The sequence below is a fragment of the Xiphias gladius genome, chromosome 6 (genome assembly GCF_016859285.1).
Source record: "Xiphias gladius isolate SHS-SW01 ecotype Sanya breed wild chromosome 6, ASM1685928v1, whole genome shotgun sequence".
Classification (NCBI taxonomy): domain Eukaryota; kingdom Metazoa; phylum Chordata; class Actinopteri; order Istiophoriformes; family Xiphiidae; genus Xiphias; species Xiphias gladius.
The window spans coordinates 8800518-8825624 of record NC_053405.1 but is presented as its reverse complement, the minus strand read 5'-3'; the positions used below and the strand labels follow the sequence as shown (position 1 = coordinate 8825624).

The following is a 25107-nucleotide window of genomic DNA, read 5'->3' as shown; positions in this document are numbered from 1 at the left end:
TTTCTACAACCCACTCTCCCTGTTTCCAGTCTTTATGCTTAGCTAACGGGCTGCTGGCTGTACCTTTGTACTAAAATGAGAGTGGTATTGATGCCTTGTCTAACTCTCACCAAGAAAACAAATAAGCATATTTCCCAGAATTTCTATTCGTGTACTATACACCCAAATGACAAAATATGTTCAACACATTTTCTCACTTACCTCTAGTGGTACCGAGCCATGCAGAAAGTTTACGGATTTACAGATTTCCATCTCTGAGACTTTTGCCACCACTCCATTACGATGGAGGTGAATAGAACTTTGTTTGTCAGGCTCAAAGTATTAAAATGTTAAATTTGAATAAGTCAACGCCAACATCTCTTTCCAGGAATAATATGCTTGTTATTCAAGATAATCCCCAGACTTCACTGTGAAGTTTTCATAAGGACTGTTTCTCTGGTAGAGGGCAGTTGACAGTGTGTGCATTGGAGTGGCTTCAGAAATCTCAGAAATGACTATCTAAAAACTTAAGTAAATAAAACCAAAAGTATTTGCATGGCTTGATACCACAAGGGATAAGTGAGAAACTTTTGCCTTTTTTTTTTCGGTAATTTAGGTAAACCAACCCTTTAGCTGTCCTTGGAAGGAGCAGCGTATAGGTCTAAATAACAAAAATGTATATGCAGTAAAGTCGGACAAAGTCAGACAAATCACTGTTTTAAATTAAAAGTTCGATTCAGTCTGTGATCAGACTTTTTCCTCTGACTTCATAGAAGCGGAGCTGGATCCAGCAGCAACAGCTGCATGCTGGCCCGTTCTGATTATGCAAAAGTTTTCCCGATGATTGTAGAAATCTCTCATCATCCCTGACATCAAATCTGCCGCTGCACTGACAGAAAACCTCTGTAATTGTGAGTGTAGACACTGCTTTGAATCCTTAAAAAAAAAAAAAAAAAAGCAGCATCAACAACGACAGTAGTTTGGCTAACTGGGGTTCATGGCTCCTCTGATCCACGCTAATCAACCCAAGGGGCAAATGCCAGTCTGCGTGACAATGAGGCCCATTCAGTCCAGTCAGTACTGTTGCTCCCAATGTGGGAGTTAACCTCAGGTAACACAGACAAAGCCTGGTCTGTTGCTGTGTGTTTGTGTGTTACGTGTTTGCGTGTGCACATGTTTGAGTGTATAGAAGCTGAGAGTAAGAGACCGAGACTGAGAAGGAGCAAAATGGGAGAAAAGAATATGTGAGAGTTTATGAGAGAAGGGGCCAAAAACAGATGGAGAGCAGAGCGGCTCAAGGACAGGACCGTGTTATACTCGCAGGTCCTCTGAGCAGACTTGCTGATAGGACGGACAAACAGCCTCACTGACGTCTGACCATTTTATCGTAGGGAGCGAGAGAAATGCAGAAACCAAATATTTAAGATTTTTACACCAAAACATGACGACTACCCAGATAGGAGAGAATACTGCATGTAAGACCCTGACACAGACGCCTCAGGTGTCAGTGGACCTTCAGGCCCCGTGTTGTCAGACCGTCTCTGAGCTCAGGTCACTCCTGACATTATGCTCCTCACAGTCACCTCTCACATGCATAGATCACTCTCTATCTTCCTGTGTGTGTGGATAAGAGGCACATGTGTGAATCACGTGTGTGTGTGTGTGTGTGTGTGTGTGTGTGTGTGTGTGTGTGTGTGTGTGTGTGTGTGTGTGTGTGTGTGTGTGTGTGTGTGTGTGTGTGCAAGAAGCATCCGCAGTGTAATGTGCAAGGCTTATTTTTCTCTAGTTAAGCAATTTTTAACAAAATAAGCAGATCATGTCAGGGCTCAGTTGGGACTCCAGCCCCGTTTGGGCTGAATTAATATGGAGTATTAAAATATTTCCCGTACTCTCCCGTATCTAAACGCACCATTACGGGTGGCATTTCAGCCATAGCTAAATTACAGGAAGTTGTTTATAAAATTCATATAATCAAACAATTTTCCAAGAGACTTTACACATAATTCAAATTCACCATACTCAGTCTCAGTTAGTGGAAATGAAAGGCTTTTTGTGCCAGAGCTGAAACAATTGATCCATCAGTCAATGGACAGAAACTAAAAAAAAAAAAAAGGTTGCTGGTCGAGTAATTGCTTAAATGATTTTTTTCAAGCAAAAATTATGTAAATTCATCGGTTCTAACTTTTCAGTTAGAACCGATGAATGCCTTTTTCTGTTTTTATACCATTGTAAACTGAATATCTTTGGGTTTTGGACTGTTGGTCGGACCTCACCTTGCGCTTTAGGGAATTGTGACATTTTTCACTATTTTCTTACCAAACAGACAATAATATTAGTCGGAGTCCTACTTTGTGCACAAAAACAAAAAAATAAAAATAAAAACTACCACGATTCTCTCTGAATGGGATCAATGGAGGACTGACAAATGTGCCAAAATACAGTAGGTATTTGGGGCAGAATTTAATACTGTGGGGGAGAAAAAAAATCACACATCTAAGCACTCCAGGCAGCATTAAAATCACTGACGAGCACGTGGAGAGTGCACCCAACCTTCTCAAGAGTAAAAAATCCTGTTCAAATGGGGCTTAAGACTCACATCCAAAATGTTGTGGACTTATATCCTTATGAACCCCTGTACTGTCTCAACGAGAATGCATACCTAAATTAAAGTTCTCACAGCCTCAAAACCTTCAGTTTTTCTCATTCCACTCGGATTTAGACAGTTTGATTAACACAGCAAAGCGTTTTTTCTGCCAGGGAGTCTGAGAGGGACCTGCTATCACTGTCCAACCTTTACGAGGCTTTGCGTGCTACTTAGATTTATAGCTCTCCCTGTCGCTTTCCCACTGAGTTCTATAGTAAATCAGAGAGGAATGCGTACATGTGTGTGTTATGGGGAGGACAGGGAACACTGTGTCCAAGGAGAGAGGGGGAGAAGAGCAAGCAAGAACCATAAGGGGGTCTAAAACACACACACACACACACACACACACACAAACACATGCACACGCATGGTGGTCACATGTGACCCAGTCAAAGCTTTTTTTTTTTTTTTTTTTTTTGTTTGGATGATTTGTGGTCAGAACTGACTTTATTTCAGTATAAATGTGAGCAGGAGAGAGCCACAATCCAGCAGCATTCAGATGAATATGAATCTACATGACTGTTATTCTAGCAAGTTAAAAGCCCCCCTGCTGCTACAAAAAGAACAAGTTTAACAATGCCAAAACACAGGCTCGCCTGCAGACAGCCTAGCAAACGTTTCCCTCTGTCTGCCTATAAAAACGCACTTTTTGTCATCACAGTTTCAATTCATCTTCACTTTTAGTTTAGATTTTTTTTAAAAATGTATTTAACCTTAATTTTTAGAATAGTTCGACATCTTGGGAAATTTACTTATAAGTTTTCTTTTTGAGTAGGATGACGAATGATAGTACTCTAAAGCCTAATCCGTAACGTGTTAACAAGTGAGCATTATAGGCGCAAGGAAGCATGTTTTGGGTACTTTGGACAGGGGCGGGCTAGCCGTTTCCCCCTGTGTACAGTCTTTATGATAAGCTAAGCTAATCACCTCGTGGCTCTAGCTCCACGAGAGTGGTATTGATCTTCCTATCTAACTCTTGGCGAGAAAGCAAATTTCTCAAAATGAGTCCTTTTAAATATTCCTTTAACCAGATAGATTTGGAGACTTGTTTGGGACTTTGGACTTTGGAGACCAGGCCAGGATGGCAAAAACATACAGAATCGGTCAAATCAACAGCAACACTAAAAAGGCCACAAGAGTTTATTTTAAGAATGACATTACATATATTTATATTTGATATTTCTATTCTATATTTCTTATCTTAAACATTATGATTTTTATAATTTATTGCACAGGCTCCATGGTATGCCATCCCGTATTTCGCTGCACATACTGTACTGTGTGAGCATGTGACAAATAAAATCGTTTTTTTTTTTCACCGCAGAATTTACAATAGCCCTAATTTTAAATTTCAGCTAACGCGATTTAAGTTCCATCCGCAGGCTTCTTTTTAATGGCCGGAGCAGAAACATGAAAGCCCTGTTTCCTGTCTCTGTCCGTGCATCAGGGAGACAGACAGCAAATATGCACACGTGTAGTTCTGTCACAACAGAGACAAGTATGAAAACATGTACTTGAAGCAGTTCTGCTTTAGCCTAATTGCCCCATTTCGACAAAACAGAAGTTTTAATCTGTGAGTCAGCATCCAGAGTGTCACGGTGCTTTTTCTGGTCATGTCATGGCTCCGTTGAAGCTTTGGCGAACTGTATGTACTCTTCCATTGCAACAGAATGGCCACTAGTTATTTCTCTCCTTTCTCTTTATAATTCACGACCACACGTTACCAAAATCCTGATACCATCTATTGAGACATTATTTGTTTTCCGCCTCCCTGTAAATCAGATAAAAGAACTCTAACAAAACACTGCCTAGTGATGTCATTTTGTCACTTCTCAGAACCATGCATACACAAACATTTTAATCAACAAACGCTGCTGCACCACATTACATGCTCTTAAAACCACACACTCTACCACTACCCTTCTTCCCTCCTTTTGTAATAGTTGCCAATTATTGATTTTACAATGTTGTGCATGTGAGGTCTTAGTTCAGCTTGTAAGAAATCGACGAGCAGCACTAGAGCAGCCTACTGCCTCATTCTACCATCTTTGGTCTCTGTTAGGAAGTGGTGCGTAACTGCATGTGGGGGGGGGAGGGGTTTCTGATCAACTCATCTCTGTTTCTTGTAAAGCAAGAGATGCTACTAAAGATTACTAAAGATTGGCTCCCCCTCTTTCTCTCTCTCATAAAGGAACCTGACACTGCTGCCAGTTGGCCTGCGTCAAAGCTTGGTTTCTCTTTATGTGTATGGTCCTTTTTGTGCCGGTTCACTGGAAATGTGGCGCGTCACCCTTCAAAATTGGATATTTACCCACAGAATGCTCGGTCAATAGATTGAAAGCAAGAAATTTGTGCGAAAAGAAAAAGAGAAACTGTCCATTCCTGACCTCTTATCCTGCACTTTTATGAGCGTGTGTTTGTGCGTGTGTTTGTGCCTGTGTCAGCGCCTGCTGGTCATCTCCGCTGACAACTCAACTACCATAACTATGCCATATAGATTTTGGCTGATGATAATGCGCTGCAGCCCTCCTGCTCTGTTTCATCTCCCATCACATCACAGGCAGGAAGCTGACTCTATCCCCATGAGTGGATGACAGATACAGCTGTCTTACTCACTCACTCAGTCACACACACGTACTTACGCATGCACGCACGCACACACGCACACACACACACACACACACACACACACACACACACACACACACACACAGCATCAAGTCTTGTGGTCTTAATTCTTGTGGGCTTACTTGTCCCTAAACAACCTGATAGTACCATATGCAATGCGTTGTACACGTATAGAGCCTCGGGTGTATGTCCACCGGCTGCAAAGAAGAAGAAGTCTAATAAACTGACAGATTTCTGAGAGGAGAACTTTATTCCAGAACGAACTCAGCTATTAATTTTTTGTCTTTTTAACACGTATAAAGAAACTGGCAACCCAAAATACAAGAAAAATGACACAAGAACCTATAGAAAATGTTCACATCTTTAGTCGTAATCACTCAAAATATTATTATAGAACCGTTTAAGGTTATAAAAAATATTGTTTCACTATCTATACACACAAATACAGCACAAAATCAATGAAATAAAACTATATTACAGTCTATTTACGTGTAAAGAGATTTTATCCCCACTAGTTTTTGTTCTTTTTTCATTGAAAGTCTGCCTATGCCATCGTAAGTCACTGGAAATATTACTTATTAAAAGCCCCCCCCCCCAAAAAAAAAAAAAAATTGAATGACATTCATTGTGAAAGCCCCACGTCATTACCTTCAAATGGTTTTCTCAGCCTGTCTGATATTAACTGAAACTGAAACTTATTCCCTGAAATAAATCAAATATTGGAGTAGGAACCAAAGATATCATTCCTATTGGGATTATGTGTGCTACTTTGACTTAACCTGAGAGACAAAAGGAAAAGGAAAAACACTGAATCTTGGATGGCCACGATAAGAGGAACACCTGGATAATACTGCCAATACAGCTCATAGTTAAGGTGTTCTTTTTTTTATTTTATTACCTTTATTGTAGAGTGTTCCTGTTATTCTGTCCACCCATGTGTTTAACCTGCATTTTCGCATGTTTAATGTTGTGACTGTACTGATTTGAATTAACTGACCAAGTCCACACATTTCTCATCGATATAACCGAAGGGTTTCAGGTAACAAGTTTGATTCACGCATTCACAGTGTGTTTGTTCTACTATTTGGTCGGTTTTATCTTTTGTCGTTAATGGTGGAAGTGTTAACCTCGTCAGCGTAGGAAACACTGTATCTTTCCATGCCAGTGAAGCTTACTGAACTGAACTGAACTGACCTGAACTGACCTGAACTAAACTGAATATTGAATTGAAAGAGAGACAGAGGGAGCTGACCTCATATCTCTCCTAACCCTCCCTGCTTCTGCAGCCCGTTGGCTCTACCTCCCTCGGCTGGAAAGTACATGTTCATATTTTTGTGTTTTTGTGCGTAAGCACATTAATGAGAAATTAAAGTTGATGTATATGTGTAGTACGTGTGTGTGTGTGTGTGTGTGTGTGTGTGTGTGTGTGTGTGTGTGTGTGTGTGTGTGTGTGTGTGTGTGTGTGTGTGTCTGGATTGTACATGTGTATCTGTGTGTTAGACCACTGTAGGTCTCAGCGCGGATCAGAAAGGTCCTTGTGTCAGGGTGGAGGCGGTGGAAATCCCCTCTTGCATTGTGGTTTTAGTTTACTGTATGTCTCTGTGTGTGTGTGTGTGTTTTTGTAGACATTTGGCTTTTGAATGCTATTTCCCTTGGTCCATTTGAGGGGAGGATAGTACACTGTGCAAGCTGCTGTAGCTAAAGTAATTGCTGGTATGCAGCAAATGTACACACTTCTCTTAAAACAATTGAGTATATTGAAGCATGTATCGGCTTGGCTTGTCAATTTAACTTCTAAATACCCCCTGTCTTCTATAAGCAGAAAAATTGTATGATTTTATGCGCAGCAAAAGTATAAAAAGCAGTCTGCCTCTGGAATACAAAGTTGTAAGTTTCAAAATAAATGGAAAATTAAATCCTGTACTGGGTTTTGTAAAAATTAAAACTATGTAGATGAATTGAGGTAAAAATCAAACACAAAAGCAAACAAACAAAATCAAGGCTGAAACCCCTAATTGAGGTTTCCAGCACCACACTGTAATTTGGCCTGGAAATTTTGAGCATTTTGAGATTAATTTCTTTAAAAATCTTGCCTATAGTACAACTTGTCTATATCAAGTCTTTCTCTTTAGCCATGCTGGTGTTTTCCTATTATTTGATTCTAGGGTCAAACTGACCACATTACCCTGTTACCTTTTGCTCTATGAAATGAACAAAACGAATCCACTTTAGTTGCCTGTTCTGCACGTTTTTTTTAATCTTGTACCATCATTTAATTACCATTAGGCTTAACTCAGGAACAGAGGAGCAAGTTCATATCTTACATTGATTGTTGTTGACTGGTCTGTCTTTTAGCTGCAGAAAAAACACAGGTGTTGGGTTGCGTTTTATTTTATGGTCATTTGCATCCTTTTTTCCTCTGAAGTGAAGTACTTAAAAGACTGGCATTAGATTTGATAGTCGCCACAACTATCGTAATAGTATTGAGAAATAACTGAGTCAGTGTCCAATGCTTCAATGCTTACCACATAAATCTTTGTTTTTTATTTGACTGGTGGTAAACTGGGTCCAGCGGTGGCGTAAACACTGGTGGTATTGGCTCTACTTGCGAGCGGGGCAGGGATCAGAGTAAAACTGTGCGTTATAGTTAAGTGGCTCTGGCATCTACCTAGAGCTCGGATTTAGAATGTGGGGACCCACAAGAAGTTGGCCTCGTGAGCAGTTTTAGGTCCTGATCCACCAAACCAGATTTTAAGGCTCTGTACCCATTTTTGTGTGTTTTGAAATCAAAGTCATGAAAGTGGTTAAGGGCTCAAACCACCAATCTAGCAATTCAATTTTCCCCCCATACAGCTTCTTTACCACACACATACACAAATAAACACATACAGCTGCATTAAGACTAGTTTTGTTGATCAAATCTGCACTCTTCTGCCCTGAACTGTAACCCAGTTCAGTTTTGTAAAAATATTACAACTTAATTTCTCAGAAGTCGTGTTTTTCGTGGTATGGTGAATGGTTCTAAACGCTACAGAACCCATCACAGGTAGTGACTGCTGCTATTGCAAAGAGCCGGAGAGATGTGCCAATCTGAGCTTTTTCTCAAAACTTTTGCATCCTGCATGTTTACTAGCTTGCAGCCTTCTTCACTGCCTTTGTTGATGCATTGCCGCATTTTTTGCCACATTACCAACACCTGCGGATCAGCGGCATAATGTGAAACGATTGGCAAGAATGCGCATCGTATAACCCTCATGCATTCGCATGCTGCATGGGACAAACAAAGTGGGGACTGCCTCATTGAGAAACTGCTCTATAGCAATGCTAGAGGTCAGAAAACTCCGCAGAGTACCTTTGACTGTTGCAAATAGTGAAGAAAAGACTTTGCTATTGCTGCCAAAATAATCTAACTTCACTCAAGAATCCAAACGTTAACTGATTTAAACAGCTGACAGTTTTATCTGGCTTTTACAAAGTTTAATCAGCTTCAGCTTCCGCTTACTGGTAGAATGCAGAATTTTAAGCTTTGCGATTGGGTATTTCTCGCTGAAATGCTTTCTCCTCCATTTTTTTATGCACACAGTCTTATACCTTTGACCTTCATCCAAAATTTTCTAACAGTTGCTCGTCTTTTGTACCATTGATTCGACCGCTAGAGTTTCGTGCTCATGCTTGGAAGTTCTCAAGTATGATGTCAGCTAACACCGTCTATCTGAAACCCTGGATGCTGCAAAAAACACGCTCCACTTTGCTTTATAATAATTCTGGTGCATTTGGTCCTTTCTTATATATGTATGGAGTTAAGAAAGTAACCTCACCATCCACACATCCACAAGTTACAGACGATTAAATGTGTTGTTACAATTACTTTTTACTATTATGGCACGGGCTAAAGGAGGAAAGGTCTTTTAGTCAGTTTTTGCAGAGGATGACAAAACTGCATAGGTCAGCAAAGACTAAGGCTAGAAACTTATCCATAGCCAAAATTGCTAGTATGTTTCTTGCTGTCTTAGCAGAGTTTAAAAGTTCAAATGAGAAAACTTTTACAGGGACAAGGGCTTTCTATGCTCTTCAAAAACACAAACCACCTCAAAAGTGTTGGGAATACTGGAAAGAAAAATCTCAAATAAGTGTAAGCCGTTTCAACATCAGACGCTGGTGGAGTTAAACTAAATAGACACACACACTCCCTCTCTTTCTCTCACTCCCCTCATCAGAGTGAGGGCAGGCTGTGGGCAGAGCGCCAGGTGCCTCTCATGTTTGGGAGAGTAAACAGGCTCGTGTCTTTGATGGCGAGGAGATCAGAGCAGGGGGCACATTCTACGTGGCCACGCTAAGGTCGCCGCAGTGCACACCCTGCTGCCATGTTGTGCTCTGCAGCTAGGAGACCCAGAGTATACACAATGAGGGGCAGTAGACGTGTGTATGTATATGTGTGTGTGTGTGTGTGTGTGTGTGTGTGTGTGTGTGTGTGTGTGTGTGTGTGTGTGTGTGTGTGTGTGTGTGTGTGTGTGTGCGTGTGTGCACGTGTGTGTTGGTCCAACTCCCCCAGCAGCCACCTCATCACACACCCCCTCTGTTTTCCAACACGGAGTCACTCCAACCTTGACGTAAAGTTGCAGTTGTCTGAAAAACAGAGTTAAACCACAGGAACAGGAATACTGACTCCTAGTTCATGCAAGAATGTTTTAGCAGTGGTCACAACACACTCCCTCTCTTTGTTTTTCTATGGATCCAGTCATCGGCACTCTGCAATGTAAACGATGATTTAAATTTTAAGCGAAAAGTCCCTCACTAAATTGACAATCGTGCTTGTTGTAACATAAGTGGTTTAGACTAGTGGAAAATAAAACAGTGAATCATGTTCCTTACAGATATTAGAAACTTTGTAGATGTTTGTTTGCTCCAGTCGTTATTTACATTCTAACTGCTGATCCCGATTTTTTTTTTTTTTCATTCTCAGTTTAAATATGATGGTTTTTTTAACGAGGCACCAAACATTGTCACGCACTCCATAAATTTTAGTTAATAACATTTGGCCACATTTTAAATTTATTTGCATGTTTTACTTTTGTTGCATGAAAGGTGCAACTCGAAAAGTAAAAAAATAATATTTAATATGCCGAAGAGCTGAAACAATTCATTGATTCCATTAGCTAATTGACAGAAAATTGATCTTTCTTTCCAGGAGAAATCCCAAAAGTGTGAACATTTTTTTCTTTTTTTTTCACAATAGTAAACGGAGTATTTTTGGCTTCTGGACTGTTGGTTAGACAAAAGAAGATATTTGAAGCCTACGTGAGAAAATAATTGTCAGATTAAGTGATTATGAAAATAAAAACAGAGTCACAAAATTTTTTTTCAAAGTAAAGACAGAGAATGAGCAGCACAAAAGATAATGATACAATAACATACAGACCCTGGCTGTTGCTATGCAGTATGGAAATATTGTTCAGTTCTGGTCAAATGAATGCCCGACTCAGTTCCTCTAATTTTGTGTCTGTGTTACGTTTGTGTCTGTACTGTCTGTGGACCGAATGAAGGTTTTCAGCTCTGCGCAGGCTCATTAAAGCATCCCGCATCTCTTCGGCGGGGCCCTGCCAGAGGCAGATAGGCCCATTACCGGGTTTGTGTCTCAAATGTTAAACAAACATTATCACAACTTGTTGAGTGCTCTTACCTGTCTATTGTTGACAATTACACTAACGGTCAAAAGTTTTAGAACACCTCAATTTTTCCAGTTGTAACTGAAATTTTTGCACAATATAATGTCTCAGTGTATTCTGAAATAAAAGCAGAGAACAAATACGAAATAAAGACATTTTAAAAATCCTACATTTAGTATAAACTTTTGACTCATCCAGCAGCCGAACACACTTGTTGCATTCTTTCTGAAATGGGAATCAAATATTGCTCAAAAAGTTTATCTCAACACTGTCGCTGAAGTTCCCACAAATGTGTCGTACTTACAGGTTGCTTTTGCTTTCACCTTCTGTCTAGTTCATCTCAAACCAGCTCCGTGGGGTTTACAGTAAATCTGGAGACTGTGCCGGTCTTCCATCACATGAAGCCACCGTCTAGTTGTTTTCTTTTAAGGTTTCTGGTCAGGATGAGCCCCTGAACAACCAGTCTGTCTTCGTTTGCTAATTACGTCTTTCTCACCATTCTGGTAGCAATATACAGTAATACTTCTTGCGTACAGTATTGTCGTGATAATGCGTCAGATGGTGTAGTAACACGGTTTGTTCCAGCACTGCCTTTGTACAGACAGAGGGTTTGTAAGTAATGAACAAAAGTTGGGGCACCTGTAGGAATTTTTTGCATTAAGTTTCAAGGCCTCATTTACTTCCATTGCTGCAGTGCAGCTGTAAATTAATCAATTTCTTAATCCCTGAAAAAGGCCTGTTTTCCAAGGACTTTACATGATATTTGAGTTTTTGGCTATCACCATTTACCTTTGCACAATTTAAGACTATTCACTGGACGTGAACTGCTTAAATGTCAACAAAAGCTGGAAAAATGGGGGCATTCTAAAACTTTTGACCAACATTGTATGCACAGTACGTATTTGTGTATGTTAGCGAAAGGAGAAAATTCAGTCATGGTTGACACAAAATGTTTTGTTTGCTGAGATAAAATGTGTGTTTATGCATGTGTGTGTGGAGATTTAGAAGTGTTTGTTTGCTTCCTGTGAGGTGAGATAAGTGTGTCTGTGTCTGGTAATGGTGAGGGGCTGGGGGGGGTGGGGGGGTGTTTGTGGTTTCCTGCTTTGAAGGCTTGATTTTATGTAAATGACCTGAGGGCCTCAGATTGGGTGGGTGATTATTCGGGGGGGGGGGGGTCATATACGTATGCACATAGAGAAGAGTAGAGTGTGTGACAGAGTGAGGTCAGGTCCCAGCTTTTTCTTTCGCTCTACTCTACTCTGCCGACACCCGCGAGTCCCAGCAGCTCGCCACGGCTACATCACCTGACGATGAAGGAGCGTTGCAGCCAGGTGCCACCTCCTCAGTAGCAGCAGCGGGCACCCCGGGTGGGACCTGTGGGTGGATGTTGCCTGGGAGTGGCTGGGCAGCGCTCGGGCTCCATGTGCACCATCTGTTCTGAAAGTGTGTCTCTGTGTGCTGGCTGCTTGTTAACAGATGAGGCGTACCAGAAGCTGGCTATGGAAACGATGGAGGAGCTGGACTGGTGTCTGGACCAGCTGGAGACCATCCAGACCTACCGCTCTGTCAGCGACATGGCCTCCAACAAGGTAGGACAGGCTGTGTCTGTGGCTATATTTTCATGTTTTTTATAAGTGGAAACACTTTTTTCGAGAGACTTCTCAACAAATCTGAGCAACTGCTTGGAGAACTAATCCCCCAGCATAATGAACACACGAATAACAGTGTACAGAATCCAGAGATACTGCAGATGAACATGGCATGGCCCAAGTAAAGTCAACTGTATTAAAAGTCTTAACATGTACAGTAAAAAGGAGGAGTTTTGGTTTGTAGAGTAGGTTGCAGCAGTATGCAGTGTGTGCATGAGTGCCAGCTGCTAATAAATGCTGTCTGATCACTTGTATGAATAGCACTGGAAGTTACTCATCAGCTGATTTCTACTTAAACCAACCCGGAGCTCCATTATTTCTTTAGTTTGTACTCTCTTCAAACAAAGATGGTCTGACAAAGGGAAATGTGTTTTTTTTGTCTCTTGGTGTCCTGGCATGCTGTGGGCCTCTTTTCACCTTTTCTGTAAAACAACTTTTCCCTATCCACTGGTTGTTCTTTTCTACAACGTCATTGTGTTTGATGTACACCAAGGTTCAGCTCTTGGTTCTTTATATAAGTAACCTCTTAACCATATTACTTACTGAGGGCCGAGTGTTGAGCAATACTTAGCTACTTATCTGTACATGCATCTACGAATCACTGAGCTGGATTTGTGTTTAAAGTGCATTATTAATCTAGCCTCTTTTATTTGACTCTCTAACTATTATTATTACAATCATCATTATCACTATCGTGGAGCAGTGGAGCAGAAGTTGCAGCAGTAGGGTTGCAGGACTCTTAAAGCCCAGTAAACCCTATTTTTACAGATGAGTCTCTTATTACTGAAAATATACCCACTTTTGTCCAAGCTGATTCACTATGATGCAAGCTAAATTATGGGGGGGGGGACTTCCTGATGGTGGTGCTGTTACAACCTCCTGAATTTTCAAAGTTTCATAAAATTGTGAAGAAAAATCACATTTAGGATGCTTTGAAACTGCAACTTTCGCAAGCTTATATTCCCACTGAAGCAGAACCACAACAGATTTCATGTCAGGATTAGTTGTCTCAACTTTATCTCTGTGATAAACTATTCAGGGTAAATGCTAGAATGTTTTTGTTGGCCCTTTTTTCATCCTTCCTGTCAAACATATTTTAGATGTTCACTGGTCATTCTGTCTCTTCTGTGTCATTGCGCGTGATGTGAAGCAAGGTTCAGTTCCTGGTTCTTTATATGAACCAGGAAGTTGACAGAGCATGACAGAGAACGGCACCAAGCAATATTCAGCTGTATCTTATAGTTCCCTCGATTTGTTGGGCTTTCTCTTGGCAATGACTCTTGAAGTTTATATCTAAGAATTAATGAGTCTCCCTCATGATAAAACCTACATCTACCTCTTGTGTGTAACATTTTTAGTTTTACCACTGGAATCATTATTACTACTGTATTACCTTTAGAAATGGCATCAGTGGTTGTGAGGTGGTGAGGATAGAACTTACCTTTACCAAGGTAAAGTCCATCGCGGAAGACAACCCAGAAGACAGAAAACTTTTTCGGCTTATGCACCGGGTGAGCAATTTTCATCCATGTGACTGGGCACATGTATTATAGGAACTAGATATTGGACTCGAAGAGGTCGCCCAGTTGTCTAGCATGTGCGTTTTGACCGCTGGCCCTGCTCAGCCCGTAGACTTTACATGGGGCTGAAGTCACAAAAATAAAACTCACTCTTCTGGGCTGCAAAATTTTACAAATTTACAATGGATTAAAAATTTGTGATGGTGTAAAAAACGTTCTCGAATGCAGGTGACGGAAGTTTCTTCTATAATTGGTTGTCTGTGGGGAAAATACTTTATGAGCTGCAGGGGATTTTTTTTTATTTGCAATTCCAAGTTGCCATTGGGGGAAACTGACAGCAATGCTGAGTGTTGGCGCTGTATGCAGCTATTGTATACCTAATATAATTAAACGTAGTCCTTACACTGCTGTAGAGGAAGATCTAGATTTCAGCTTTCTTTGTTGACTCAAAACGTTAGTCAATGATAAACTGATAGTTGTACGCTTTGCTTGTGGTGGTGAAACCCCATAAAGCTGCTGTATGAGCTGAGTGGCAGCTGTGTGTGTAAGGGAGCCTGACAACAGTTTGTCAAATGAGCCAAGAGGAAAAGCTTGTTATTTCTTGTAAAACTGGACAACAGGATGCGAGGGATCCTGCAGTGGGTCAAACACAAAAAACTAGAGAGGAAGAGAGGGAACATTTTTGTGTGTGTGATCCATGCAGACCCCTGGGCAGAGTGACTCTCTCTTCCTGTCTCCTTCCTGATCCCCTGCTCTCTCTCCAGACGACAATAGACATCACATCATACCCGTTTGGATGGTTAATGGTCGTGTTTATTTATCCCATTGCTGTCGTCATCTGGACACAGATCCAACGCCGACAGTCAGCTGGACTGATTTCAGTTAAGGCACAAGAGGATGACTGAATCACAGAATAAATACTGTTAGACATTTAAACAAACAGGCATTTAGACGTGGACAGAGGGCTTTAGGACAACAGAGCAACACAGAAGAGACGGAGAAAAAAAATAGAAGACGCAGTTTGACAGTGTGTGTACGTTACAGCCAAATGGATATGGATTTTCCTAACAGAAAATAACATTTCACAACACTTTTCTTCTGTTTTCACAAATCTGGGAAAGCTGCTGGTTTATATCAACCCTCATTTGTGGGCTTACAGGACACATTACTCTTATCTAACTATAAAGTGTAACTTTAGCACTTTCACAATCACAGAAAAACTGTCAGGATTGAGTTATCAGCAGGTGATGATTGATTTCAGGCGGCTCCTACTATGAGAAATTCCGAAATATCCCAACTTTGGAAAAATGAAGGCAGATTTTTATCCTGCCTTTTTCAAGAAAATACCATATTAGACTTAACTCTTCAGCTGCTACGATAATCTTACATCTACGTTTGTCTGAGTGTGTGTCTGTGGCTGTGTGCCCATATTAACTGTAGGTTAATCCCACTGACATCTAAGCTATTTTACTCCTTGCCTTGTTTTTACAGTAAACAAGAACATTACACAACTGCTGCCCCTTTGTCATGTGGGCCATTACACCCGACCTGGTTTTTATTAACAATCAGCTAATGTGACCCCTGACTACCTTTTGTATTTAGGATGGAAAAACTGTTGTACCAACTGTGGCAGATTATGAGACATGAGTACATGGGAGGTGAAATGGGAGAAGTTGATGCTGTACATCCAAGGTGAAGTGCAGGGGGCTGTCGCTGCTGAGGACGTACAGTTCGTGACCGTCCTCTCCGTTATGTATAGCTGACACAGAGGGGTCAGAGCCTGTTATGTGATGGAATAATCTTCTGTGTCAAGACTGTGTGTCTTCTGTCTTTTGAAACTTGTGCTGAAGCAATAAGTCAAGTAAACAATTATTCAGTCGACAAAAATTTTGATGATTATCAAAGTCATTTTCCAGTCTCTCAAATATGAAGATTTTCAGCTTTTCAGTGTTTTATATCATTACATAGTGGCTCTCTTTGAGTTTTGGACTGTTTGATTGACAGAACAAGGACGTTGAAGATATCACTGGGGATCTGGGAAGTTGTAGAAGACATCTTTTACTATTCTCCTTTTGTGGACTACACAATTAATTGATTAATTGGCAAAAAAAAATCAACAGATTAAACGATTATGTTAATGATTAAGTTTTGGTGGAGCTGAAATGTTCAGTAGGTACATCAGCTTCTGGAATGTGAGCATTTGCTGCTTTCCTCTAGTTTATACACTTGTAGTGAATATCTTTAGGTTTTGGACTGTTAGTTGCGCAAGAGATTTAGGGCTGTACAACCAACAATTATTTTCTTTATTAATTGTTTGATCTATAAAACGTCAGAATATAATTCCTTTCACAATATCCTAGAGCTAATGGTGACATCATCAAATGTCTTGTTTTGTCCAACCAACAGTCCTACCCCCCCCCAAACTATTAAATTTACTAAAATGTAAGACCCAGAAAAGCAGCAGGTTCTCGCATTTGAGAACCTGGAACCAAAGAATGTTTGACGTTTTTGCTTTAAAAAATTACATCAACAACTGTTGATCCTCAAAATAGTTTGAGAATAATTGTAATTTGATTGACTGATCAACCCGTCTTTGGAGATGTATTAAAAAGTCATTTAAAGACTTTTAGACTTTAACTGCCAGTTGGAAAAAAAACTACCCCTGGTTACCTTTCGTAACTGAAGTTCAAGGAAATCCACAGTGTTCATTAAAATGGGAAGTGTTGTAGTCATCAAAATGATCAGTGCGATATTGACAGTGTAAACCTTAGAGCTGTGACTGCCAGCTGCAAGAGTAAGAATAAGAGCTAGAGGCGGGACTACCCCCATGAGGGAGTGTGTATGAGGCAGCGGTCTCTTTCTCTCGCGCACACACACACACACACACAGACGCACGCTCAGCCATTGCTCCACATACACAGGGTGTTAGATAAAACCTAGTCAGACCTCGCAGCCCAAAGTGAGTCACTAGAGCTGTGGCGTTTCCCAGCGTCAGAGAGCCGACGCTTGGTCCTTTTACTCATGCTGTAGTCAGACTGAGACAGACACTTTAACGGACGGCAGCCCCACTCTGCTCTGCACTCAACACACAGAAACATGGGAGCCTGCTGCTTCGACAAGAAAGAGAGGAAATTAGGGAAGCTAAATGGTTGGAGAAAGGTGAGTTGCCTTGGACTTTATTTTTGGTTGAATGCATAGTTTATAGTCAGTTTTAATTTCTTTGGCATCTTAATGGACTGTAGGATTATCTGTCTTCTGCGGACTTGAGTGCTGAACTTTTGTGGCTTGCTTAACGGTGATGTGAATTTCACACGGTGTAGTTACAGTGCTTTGAAACGGAACGATTCAGTAGACGCTTTTTGTCATTTTCAGCCTTTTGTGATGTTTAAAGTGGTCATCTAAGAGGACTTTAAATATACTTCTCTGAAGCGGATGCTGAATGCGCGCTTTCGGGTGTGCTGCCTTTTGAAAGCATGTGATGTTTAGTTAGACTGTAGCCGTATACCGCTGTTTATGTTTCTAATGTTCACTTTCTATTTATACATTTATGCACAATCTTTTCAGAGGTTCGTGCAACAAGAGACAGTTGCGAACGCATTCTGCTTTTGAGAACCCCCGCGCATCCTTTCATATGACGCTACATGTGTCGAAGCTAAAAACACAAATTCACGGATTTGTGGCTGAATTGTAACACACTTCTCTTCAAACATCAGAGTTAATCTCAGCGCTGATCACAGCTGGCATTTCTTTCTCTAGGTCTTAATGTTGCTTTACAGTATAAATGGACGTCCCTTTAGTGTATGAGATTACTCAAACTCTTTACTCAGAACGTTGAGATCAAACTAAGATATAGGTATTCTACAGGGTATTGATGGCAGATTCTGTGGTGTTCTCCTTGGAACAATTTTAAACTGATTTCCTCCAAAGTTACTGAGTGACGTATAGGCAACACTAACCAGCAGTAAGTGGAACCATGTCGCTACTGGTCGAAAACAGGCAATAAAAGTCATTTTACGAGAAATGAGCATGTCTGTTTGTCTTTCTCTGGTCTCTAGAACATAGGGATGGGGATGAGTTAATGAACAAAATGATCGTGGATTGAAGTCACCTGAGGCCCACGCAGATGATAAGTGGTGTTTCTAAGCGTAGTACCAATGCCTAGGGACAGTTGTTTTTTTCTCTCTCATTCTGACTTAGGCAAAACACCCAGGTCATCTGGGGAGAAAGAGCGGAGGCAGTGATGTGGTTAGGTGCTGCTCAATGGTTGGTTTGTTCAAACAGGGGATGGAGAGATTAAAGTAACTCTCTCTGTGAATTCTGCCCAAAACTTACATACATGCATGCTATTACTTCTGTTAAAATGATAAAACCCCGCTGTTGATATGTTTTGAGCAACGCTTTTGAGTATTGAGTTTTGTAGAAGACGTTTCTGTGATTCAAGCATTTCCTGCGTCTCGGGCTTTCAAAGAAATTTCTTGGTGTAATACTGCCTGTGTGGTATTTTACTTTGGGATGCTTTCTGCTTTCGAGGCAACCAGAGCTCAGATGAGCGTGGCTGTGCAGCCTGTCAACTGTTCTCCTCCAGCCAAAACTGGTGCTGCAGACCACATCTGACTTTACCGAGGCCCTAAACAACCGGGAGTGATGGGAATGATTCACCCAGCTGAGAAATTGCTTACTTACTTCAGTTTTTGCCTCCTGCTCTTACAGCTGACTGTTTCTTTTTCAGAACATCCTACTTAATAGTAACATCTTACTTAATAGGTTCAGAGACACACACATGCAAATACACGTTTTGTCATGCAGAGTGCGTGAGTCAAAGCAAATTTAAAAGTAGTCTGGCCACATCATATGCACGGTTCATTCGTCGGTAGATTCCCTGATCTGTACAGAGTTGTGTCACGGAGAGTCTGCCATAACACCGATGTAACCACCCTGCGTCATATGTTTTTTAAAGAGAGGGGTGAGATAAACCACAACTGCTACAGATTTGCTGGTAAAGAAAAATGATTGCGTGAGTCAGTCAGCAGTGTTGTGCTACTGTAAATATGAGATTATTGTGATCAACTGATTAAAAAGGAAAATTCAGATGATAAAGGTGACATTTCATCATTTTATTTTCATCAATTCCTGGAAATCGTGATTCACTTTAGTTTAAGCCTCTAGGAGTTGTTAAATAAAAAAGAAATAATGTGCAGGAATGACTAAATTACTTCATAAAGTCATTGCACTAGTGGCATTTTCTCCCCGAAAATTTCACACCTCATCGGGTAAAATTTGGATTTGTTGAAAGATTAACTAACAACATTTGTTTGCATGTTTTAATATTTGGCTGAGAAAGAAGGTTTCTAAGGTTCAAGCCCTTAGTCGAGTTGTACGTTCTGACAATGTGGGGTTACAGGATCAATGCTCTCTGAACACAGAGCAGGCTGTGATACAGCACACTGTGGATAGTGTGCCCACTAGTGGCTCACAGGCACAACTTCAATCTGAAGCCCCTCAGGTGAAAACAGCAGATTTAAAGTGAAGCATTTACACAAGAGAGAGGCTGGAATTGTGATTCAAGGCCTTATTTTACATTTTAAGGCAACTTTAAGCATATCCAATAGTGGAAAGAAAAACATTGAATCTAACACAGAAAGTTCAAAATTGTGTCGTATTGTAAGAAATTCCTCAATGACTTATAAAGAGGCAATAGACCTATCCAATTCCATTATTATCATGTTTATAATCAGATTAAACAATCAGTACAGAAAAAGAAACTAAATACAGGCTGATGTTTAGCGCCTGGTCAGATAACAGAAGCATGTTAATGTGAGGGCATAAGATCGGAGTCTCGTGTCAGCCTTCGTGCCTACCTTCCGCCTGGCTGCCCTACACAGTGAGCTGTTGGATGGGATCACGTCTGAATGGAGGAGGCTTTTTTTCCTCCCTCTCACAATGAAATGCCACAGGCTCCATTCACCTTCCCTGCCTCTGTCACAGCAGCTCGCTGCTGAATCAACCCAACCCCCTGCACGCAGAGAGAGAAAGAGGGAGAGGGATGGGGGAATGGGAGAGCAAAAGGTTAGGAGAGGGAGATATGGAGCTAAAAGAGAGAGGAGGAGACAACAGGGACACGAGTAAATGAAAACGGAGCGAGAGAGGGAGGACGTGGAAAAGGAAAGTAGAGAGAGAAATAAAAGGGAAAAAAGGACAGGGTACGTGACGGGAAATGACAGAGAAAAAGAGAGAATGGCATGAAGGGAACAAAAAATAATGAGAATAAGAAAATACAGTATGTGGGTACGTGAGCAAGAGATACCCACAGAGCTCTAAGAGGCTGATCTTCCTCCAGTGTCATGGTGTCTTTCGAGGGTGAAGCGGCTTCCCCTCTGCCCCTGAATGAACAATAAAAACACGGTGAACCCACACTGCCAATAACGTACTCATACAGAAACATATGGATATGAGAGTGTAAAGCATGCACGTGACATGTCACCATAGACTGTGCTTAACTGCAGATAATAGCATGTGTAGGCTGCTAATGTTTGTGTGTGTGTGTGTGTGTCTGTACTGAGGCACTTCTTTCAGCCTCTGGGGAAGCATAGCTCTCCAACACATTGCAGAGACATCCCCCTGTTATTTCTGGTTTCTTTATATATTATGCAGTGAGCTATTATATAAAGAGCTGCCTCCTCTCTTTCTCTCTTTTCTTTTCTTTTCTCCTCAAATTTTTTTCCCTCTTTTCTCGCATCCGGCCTCCCTGCTTCTAGTTCTTTCCTTCAGTGGGAGGATAATCCGGAATCCTCTCGGGGAAGCTTTGATCTCCCCCTCATCTTTCCAGACTCATACACACACATATATTGGGCTGGAAGGTTCTCTGGGAACTTCTGTTTACAGTTTCCCATGGATTGGCTCTTTAACTGACAAGAACTGTGGATATTTTCTTATTAGCGAGGCGCCGCAGCTCGAGGGTTTCACCAACAAGAGTCGTGACAATACTGACAAAAGCACAAACTCGCCTCGAAATTGGCCAGTGGTACTGATATCACAATATGTTCCAGTCAGGTGGCCCTAGCCTTGTACACTGCAGCAGTATCGCCACCTGCTCCAAGGACAGCCCATTGATTCCGCGGGCGAGGCAGACAGACGGAGAGACTGATGACTGTGTTGGCAAGTGGCAGTTGGGAGAGAAATTGACATGTAAGTGGTGGAGAGTGAGGGAGAGATGGAGCAAATGGAGGGAGGGGTTGGCAGAGCAGGGGGAGGGAGGGAGGGAGGGAGGGGGGGGGACTTCGTGCATTGGCGGATGCGAGTGAAGGCGATGTGTGTGGTGTGTCCTTGTGACAGCTCAGCAGCTACGCCACATGTCTGCCTGTGAGGAAAGGGGAAGCCTCTCTTCTCTCCTCCTCTTTTCTCCTCTCCTTTCAAAACAGCCTTTCAGTGGCCGGCTGATGTTGTTGCCATGGTGTTGGGGTGTTCTGGTAATTGGCGCACACACACTTACTCACGGGCAGAGAGAGAAACCGGGGGCTGATGTCACCTAAATTGGGAAAGGATGTAATTATCACCCATCTCTCCTCTTTCTCTTTTTTCCCCTTCTTTTCTTCCCCACTATCTGCTTGTATCACGGCTGTTAAAAATAGCCCTCCACAGACACCCTGACAGCATGTAATATTATATGGATGTGGATAATGAATAGGCTTATGAGTTCCCCACAATGGCTGCTGCACTCAGGGATGTCAGGAGACAACAGAAGACTATAAAAAAAAAAAAAGGGAAAGGGAGAGGAGTGGATGATAATAGAGATAATGGCGATACAAATACTGTCACTATGCACTCACATTCCTCAGAACGTGCCCCATCCCCTTTCTAAACCCTCATTGTTTTACTGTAGAGGGGAGGAATTGCTGTACGGCTCGATTACATTCCTTCACAATGGCTGACTTCATAAAAAATAGCTTTAAGAGGGAATTACAGGGGCTGGAAATTGAAGAGGAAAGGATTTCGGTGCAGTGCTTGCACAGCTGGAAAAAAAGAGAGGAGAAACAAGGAAAAGTTACATCTGGAATCCATGTCTGGATATTCAATATCAATCACTCAAACACCCAGAACTTCATATGTACACCAATGCTAAGCTGTAATTAGGGGTCCCCCCTTCTCCCCACTTTCTGTCAAATCATGTGTTCTGAATAGAGCGTGTTGCTGGGGCTGGCAGACTATAGCGGGGGAAAAAGAGACAGAAGAGGGAGGGAACGAAAAAGGGAGGAACATGGGGAGAGAGAGAGAGAGGAGGGGTAGGAGGGGGAGTGAGTGCTACAGCAGTGAGAGCAACGAAGCAAGACAAATCCAGTGGAGGAACCCCCCCTCCAGTCAGATGAACATCGCTACCTCACTCCCTCCTCCTTCTCCTCCTCCTCCTCCTGTCTCCATCGCATTTTTTCCCCCTCCTCCCTTCCTTGCCTCTTCTCCATTATTCATCAGTGCGCCGAGGGTCCCCAGCTCACGGCTACAGCTGCTGCTGCTCTAGCCGATCCACTGAGCCTGCTGGATCTCCTCCGCACCTAGCCTGGCTACAGCGCCTACTTTCCCCTACATCCATCTATCCCTCCATCCCCAGGCATGGAGACTCAGAGCTGGCCCTTTTCTGCTGCTGAGAGGGAGAGCGAGCCATCATCCAGCTCCTCACTTAGCTGCTGAGAAGAGAAACACAAGAGGAGAGAAGAGTGGATTTTCTTTTGTCCTTTTTGGCGTTGAAAGAATCCTGTTCATCTGCCTCTATTTGGGTTCTATTGGATTACAGTTCTGGCTTTGTGTAGGAACGGGAAAACGGGGTCCAAAATGCCTGAAGCCAATTACCTGCTGTCGGTGTCTTGGGGTTACATTAAGGTGTGTGGCGCTTAATCTACGTAGCTGGTTGGGATACCACACTCTTTTCATTGTACCTCTCTGAGTTGTGTTGCTGTTGTATTAGAGGGCGTTTTTAAATAAACTTAGCATTTTGATAGCATCAGTTGATTTTGTGGAGCTTTTCAGAATACTGTGCTAGCCTAACTGCACCAAGAGCTATTTCCATCATGGTGAGGGGGGTCTGACAGAATGGTGTTTTGTGGCTCAGGCTCCATCTTGAGCCCTCTGCAGAGCTTTGTGTCTGTTTGTATGTGTGTAAATGTGTGTGTGTGTGAGTGCACGCGCATGCATCAGTCTGTCATAAAAAGCTGCTACTGCAGTGCCTGGATCTCACTGTAATGTCAAATGCATCTGTCTCTCTTATCTGTTTGATCTATTTCAAAACTGTGAATAATATAAAAAAGTACATGAAAATCACTCAAATGTTGGAACGAAGAGGAATGTGGGGAGCAGTGGGCAGATTTTCCTCTGGACATCATTGAGATTCTTGCACACTGACGCAAGTAAAACAGCTAAATCGGACCAGAACAATGTGATTCCGTGTAATAAAACTGTAAATTGGTTGCAGGGGGTGAATTGAGGAGTATTAAGAGGTGATGGCCTCCCCACTGGTAACACAAATAATGATGCACACTAATTAATTTAAAGGAAAATGGAGGGGAAAATAAGATGTGTCCCCCGCTGATTGTATGCTGTAATTAAATAATATTCTTGAACTGGTGGAGAAAAACTGGGCACTGTTGGATTTTCCATTGAATCTTGTATCATAATTTCTCCCTGGTTTTCCCTCAGTGGAAACTGATGACATTTTTTTTTCTCTCTCTCTCTCCCTCCTCCTCTTTCTTCTTTCTGTCTTGCAGTTCAAGAGAATGTTGAATCGGGAGTTGACGCACCTATCTGAGATGAGTCGGTCTGGGAATCAGGTTTCCGAATTCATCTCCAACACCTTCCTAGGTAAATGAAGATCTTGTGTACATGCACTCGAAATCATACTGACAATTTCCCCAATATGGTCTTTATAATCCACCTCCAGTCACTACAGAGAATAATCATGACCTTTATGTTCAAAATACATAAATATAAATATCCACACAGTTTTTTAGTGGCTCACACAATTACCCCCTTCTTTGCTTTGCTGCAGTGTTTTTTCTGCAGGTTCAGTCTTTCATATGATGTTGAGCTGTGCAAGTTTCTCTGGCAGGCTTTTCTGTGGGGGCGTACCATAAAACACTGCGCCATTAGGCTTTGGCTAGGTGTCTATGGCATTGGGCTCAAAATGGCCATTAAAAACTGATGTAAAAATGTATAATTCTCAAAGAATTTAGAGAAATAAAAAGGCATTACGGAGGGCTGGCTAGTGTAAAAAGTACCATTTGACTGGCAAGTGAGCTTGTTAGCCAGAATCGAAGTAAGTGGATTTGAACTGGATGCTGTCAGTGTGGGTTCCACATTTGAGATCTGAGAATAGATTGCTAAAATATATACTGTATGTATTTACATCGTCTTCAGAAAAATTGCATGTAGGAAATGTTTCATGATTCTGGTACCGAACTACACTGTTAAATCACTGGAGAAAAAAAATAACGTTATTAGCACAAACGGGACAATCAACCAGTTTTCCAGATTTTTGGTGTAAAAGTTGGCTTTTGGTAAATGTGAGATTTCCCCAGAAGTGTGACGATAGCTAGAGGATAGATGCACAAAGCTTGGGACTAGACAAGTAAATGACTGAAAGATGATATAGATTGATAAACTAAAAGAATAATAAGATGCAAGACAGAATGCACATAGAGATAGTTAAGAATATTTATCGACACTGTGCTTTCGATCGATTGGCTTCCTGATCCGGTGTAGTGTTTTTGGCGGATCCCTCATCAGCAGATCATACAGAGCGGGAGGAGGGGTGAGGAGAGACAGAGAAGAAGCCAAACAAGGGAGGGAGGGAGCTAGCTGACTGCAATGAAGGAGAAAATAGAGGTACAGAGGAACCCCCTTTGCTGGCAGTGAGATGAGCTCGGTAGATTGGGTGACTCATCCCTGTCTTAATGCATCTTAGTCAGCAGGGGACACCTTGTTGTCCCCCCACTTCCACTGCCCTGAGAATCCAGACAGAGATGACTATCGCTTCG

General features: G+C 41.8%; 1 protein-coding gene across 5 annotated transcripts in view; it reads left to right on the top strand.

Moving 5' to 3' along the window:
• Positions 1-25107, top strand: part of pde4ba (phosphodiesterase 4B, cAMP-specific a) — a 190614-nt gene that overhangs the window by 157988 nt on the left and 7519 nt on the right. For 3 of the 5 annotated variants that reach the window (XM_040129571.1, XM_040129572.1, XM_040129573.1), the window contains 2 exons: positions 12394-12506; positions 23839-23932. In XM_040129571.1, the coding sequence (XP_039985505.1) occupies positions 12394-12506; positions 23839-23932 (207 nt within the window). Of the gene's footprint in view, positions 1-12173; positions 12249-12393; positions 12507-16941; positions 17246-23838; positions 23933-25107 lie in introns of those variants that run through there. The other 2 variants (XM_040129574.1, XM_040129575.1) reach the window with 2 other exon arrangements.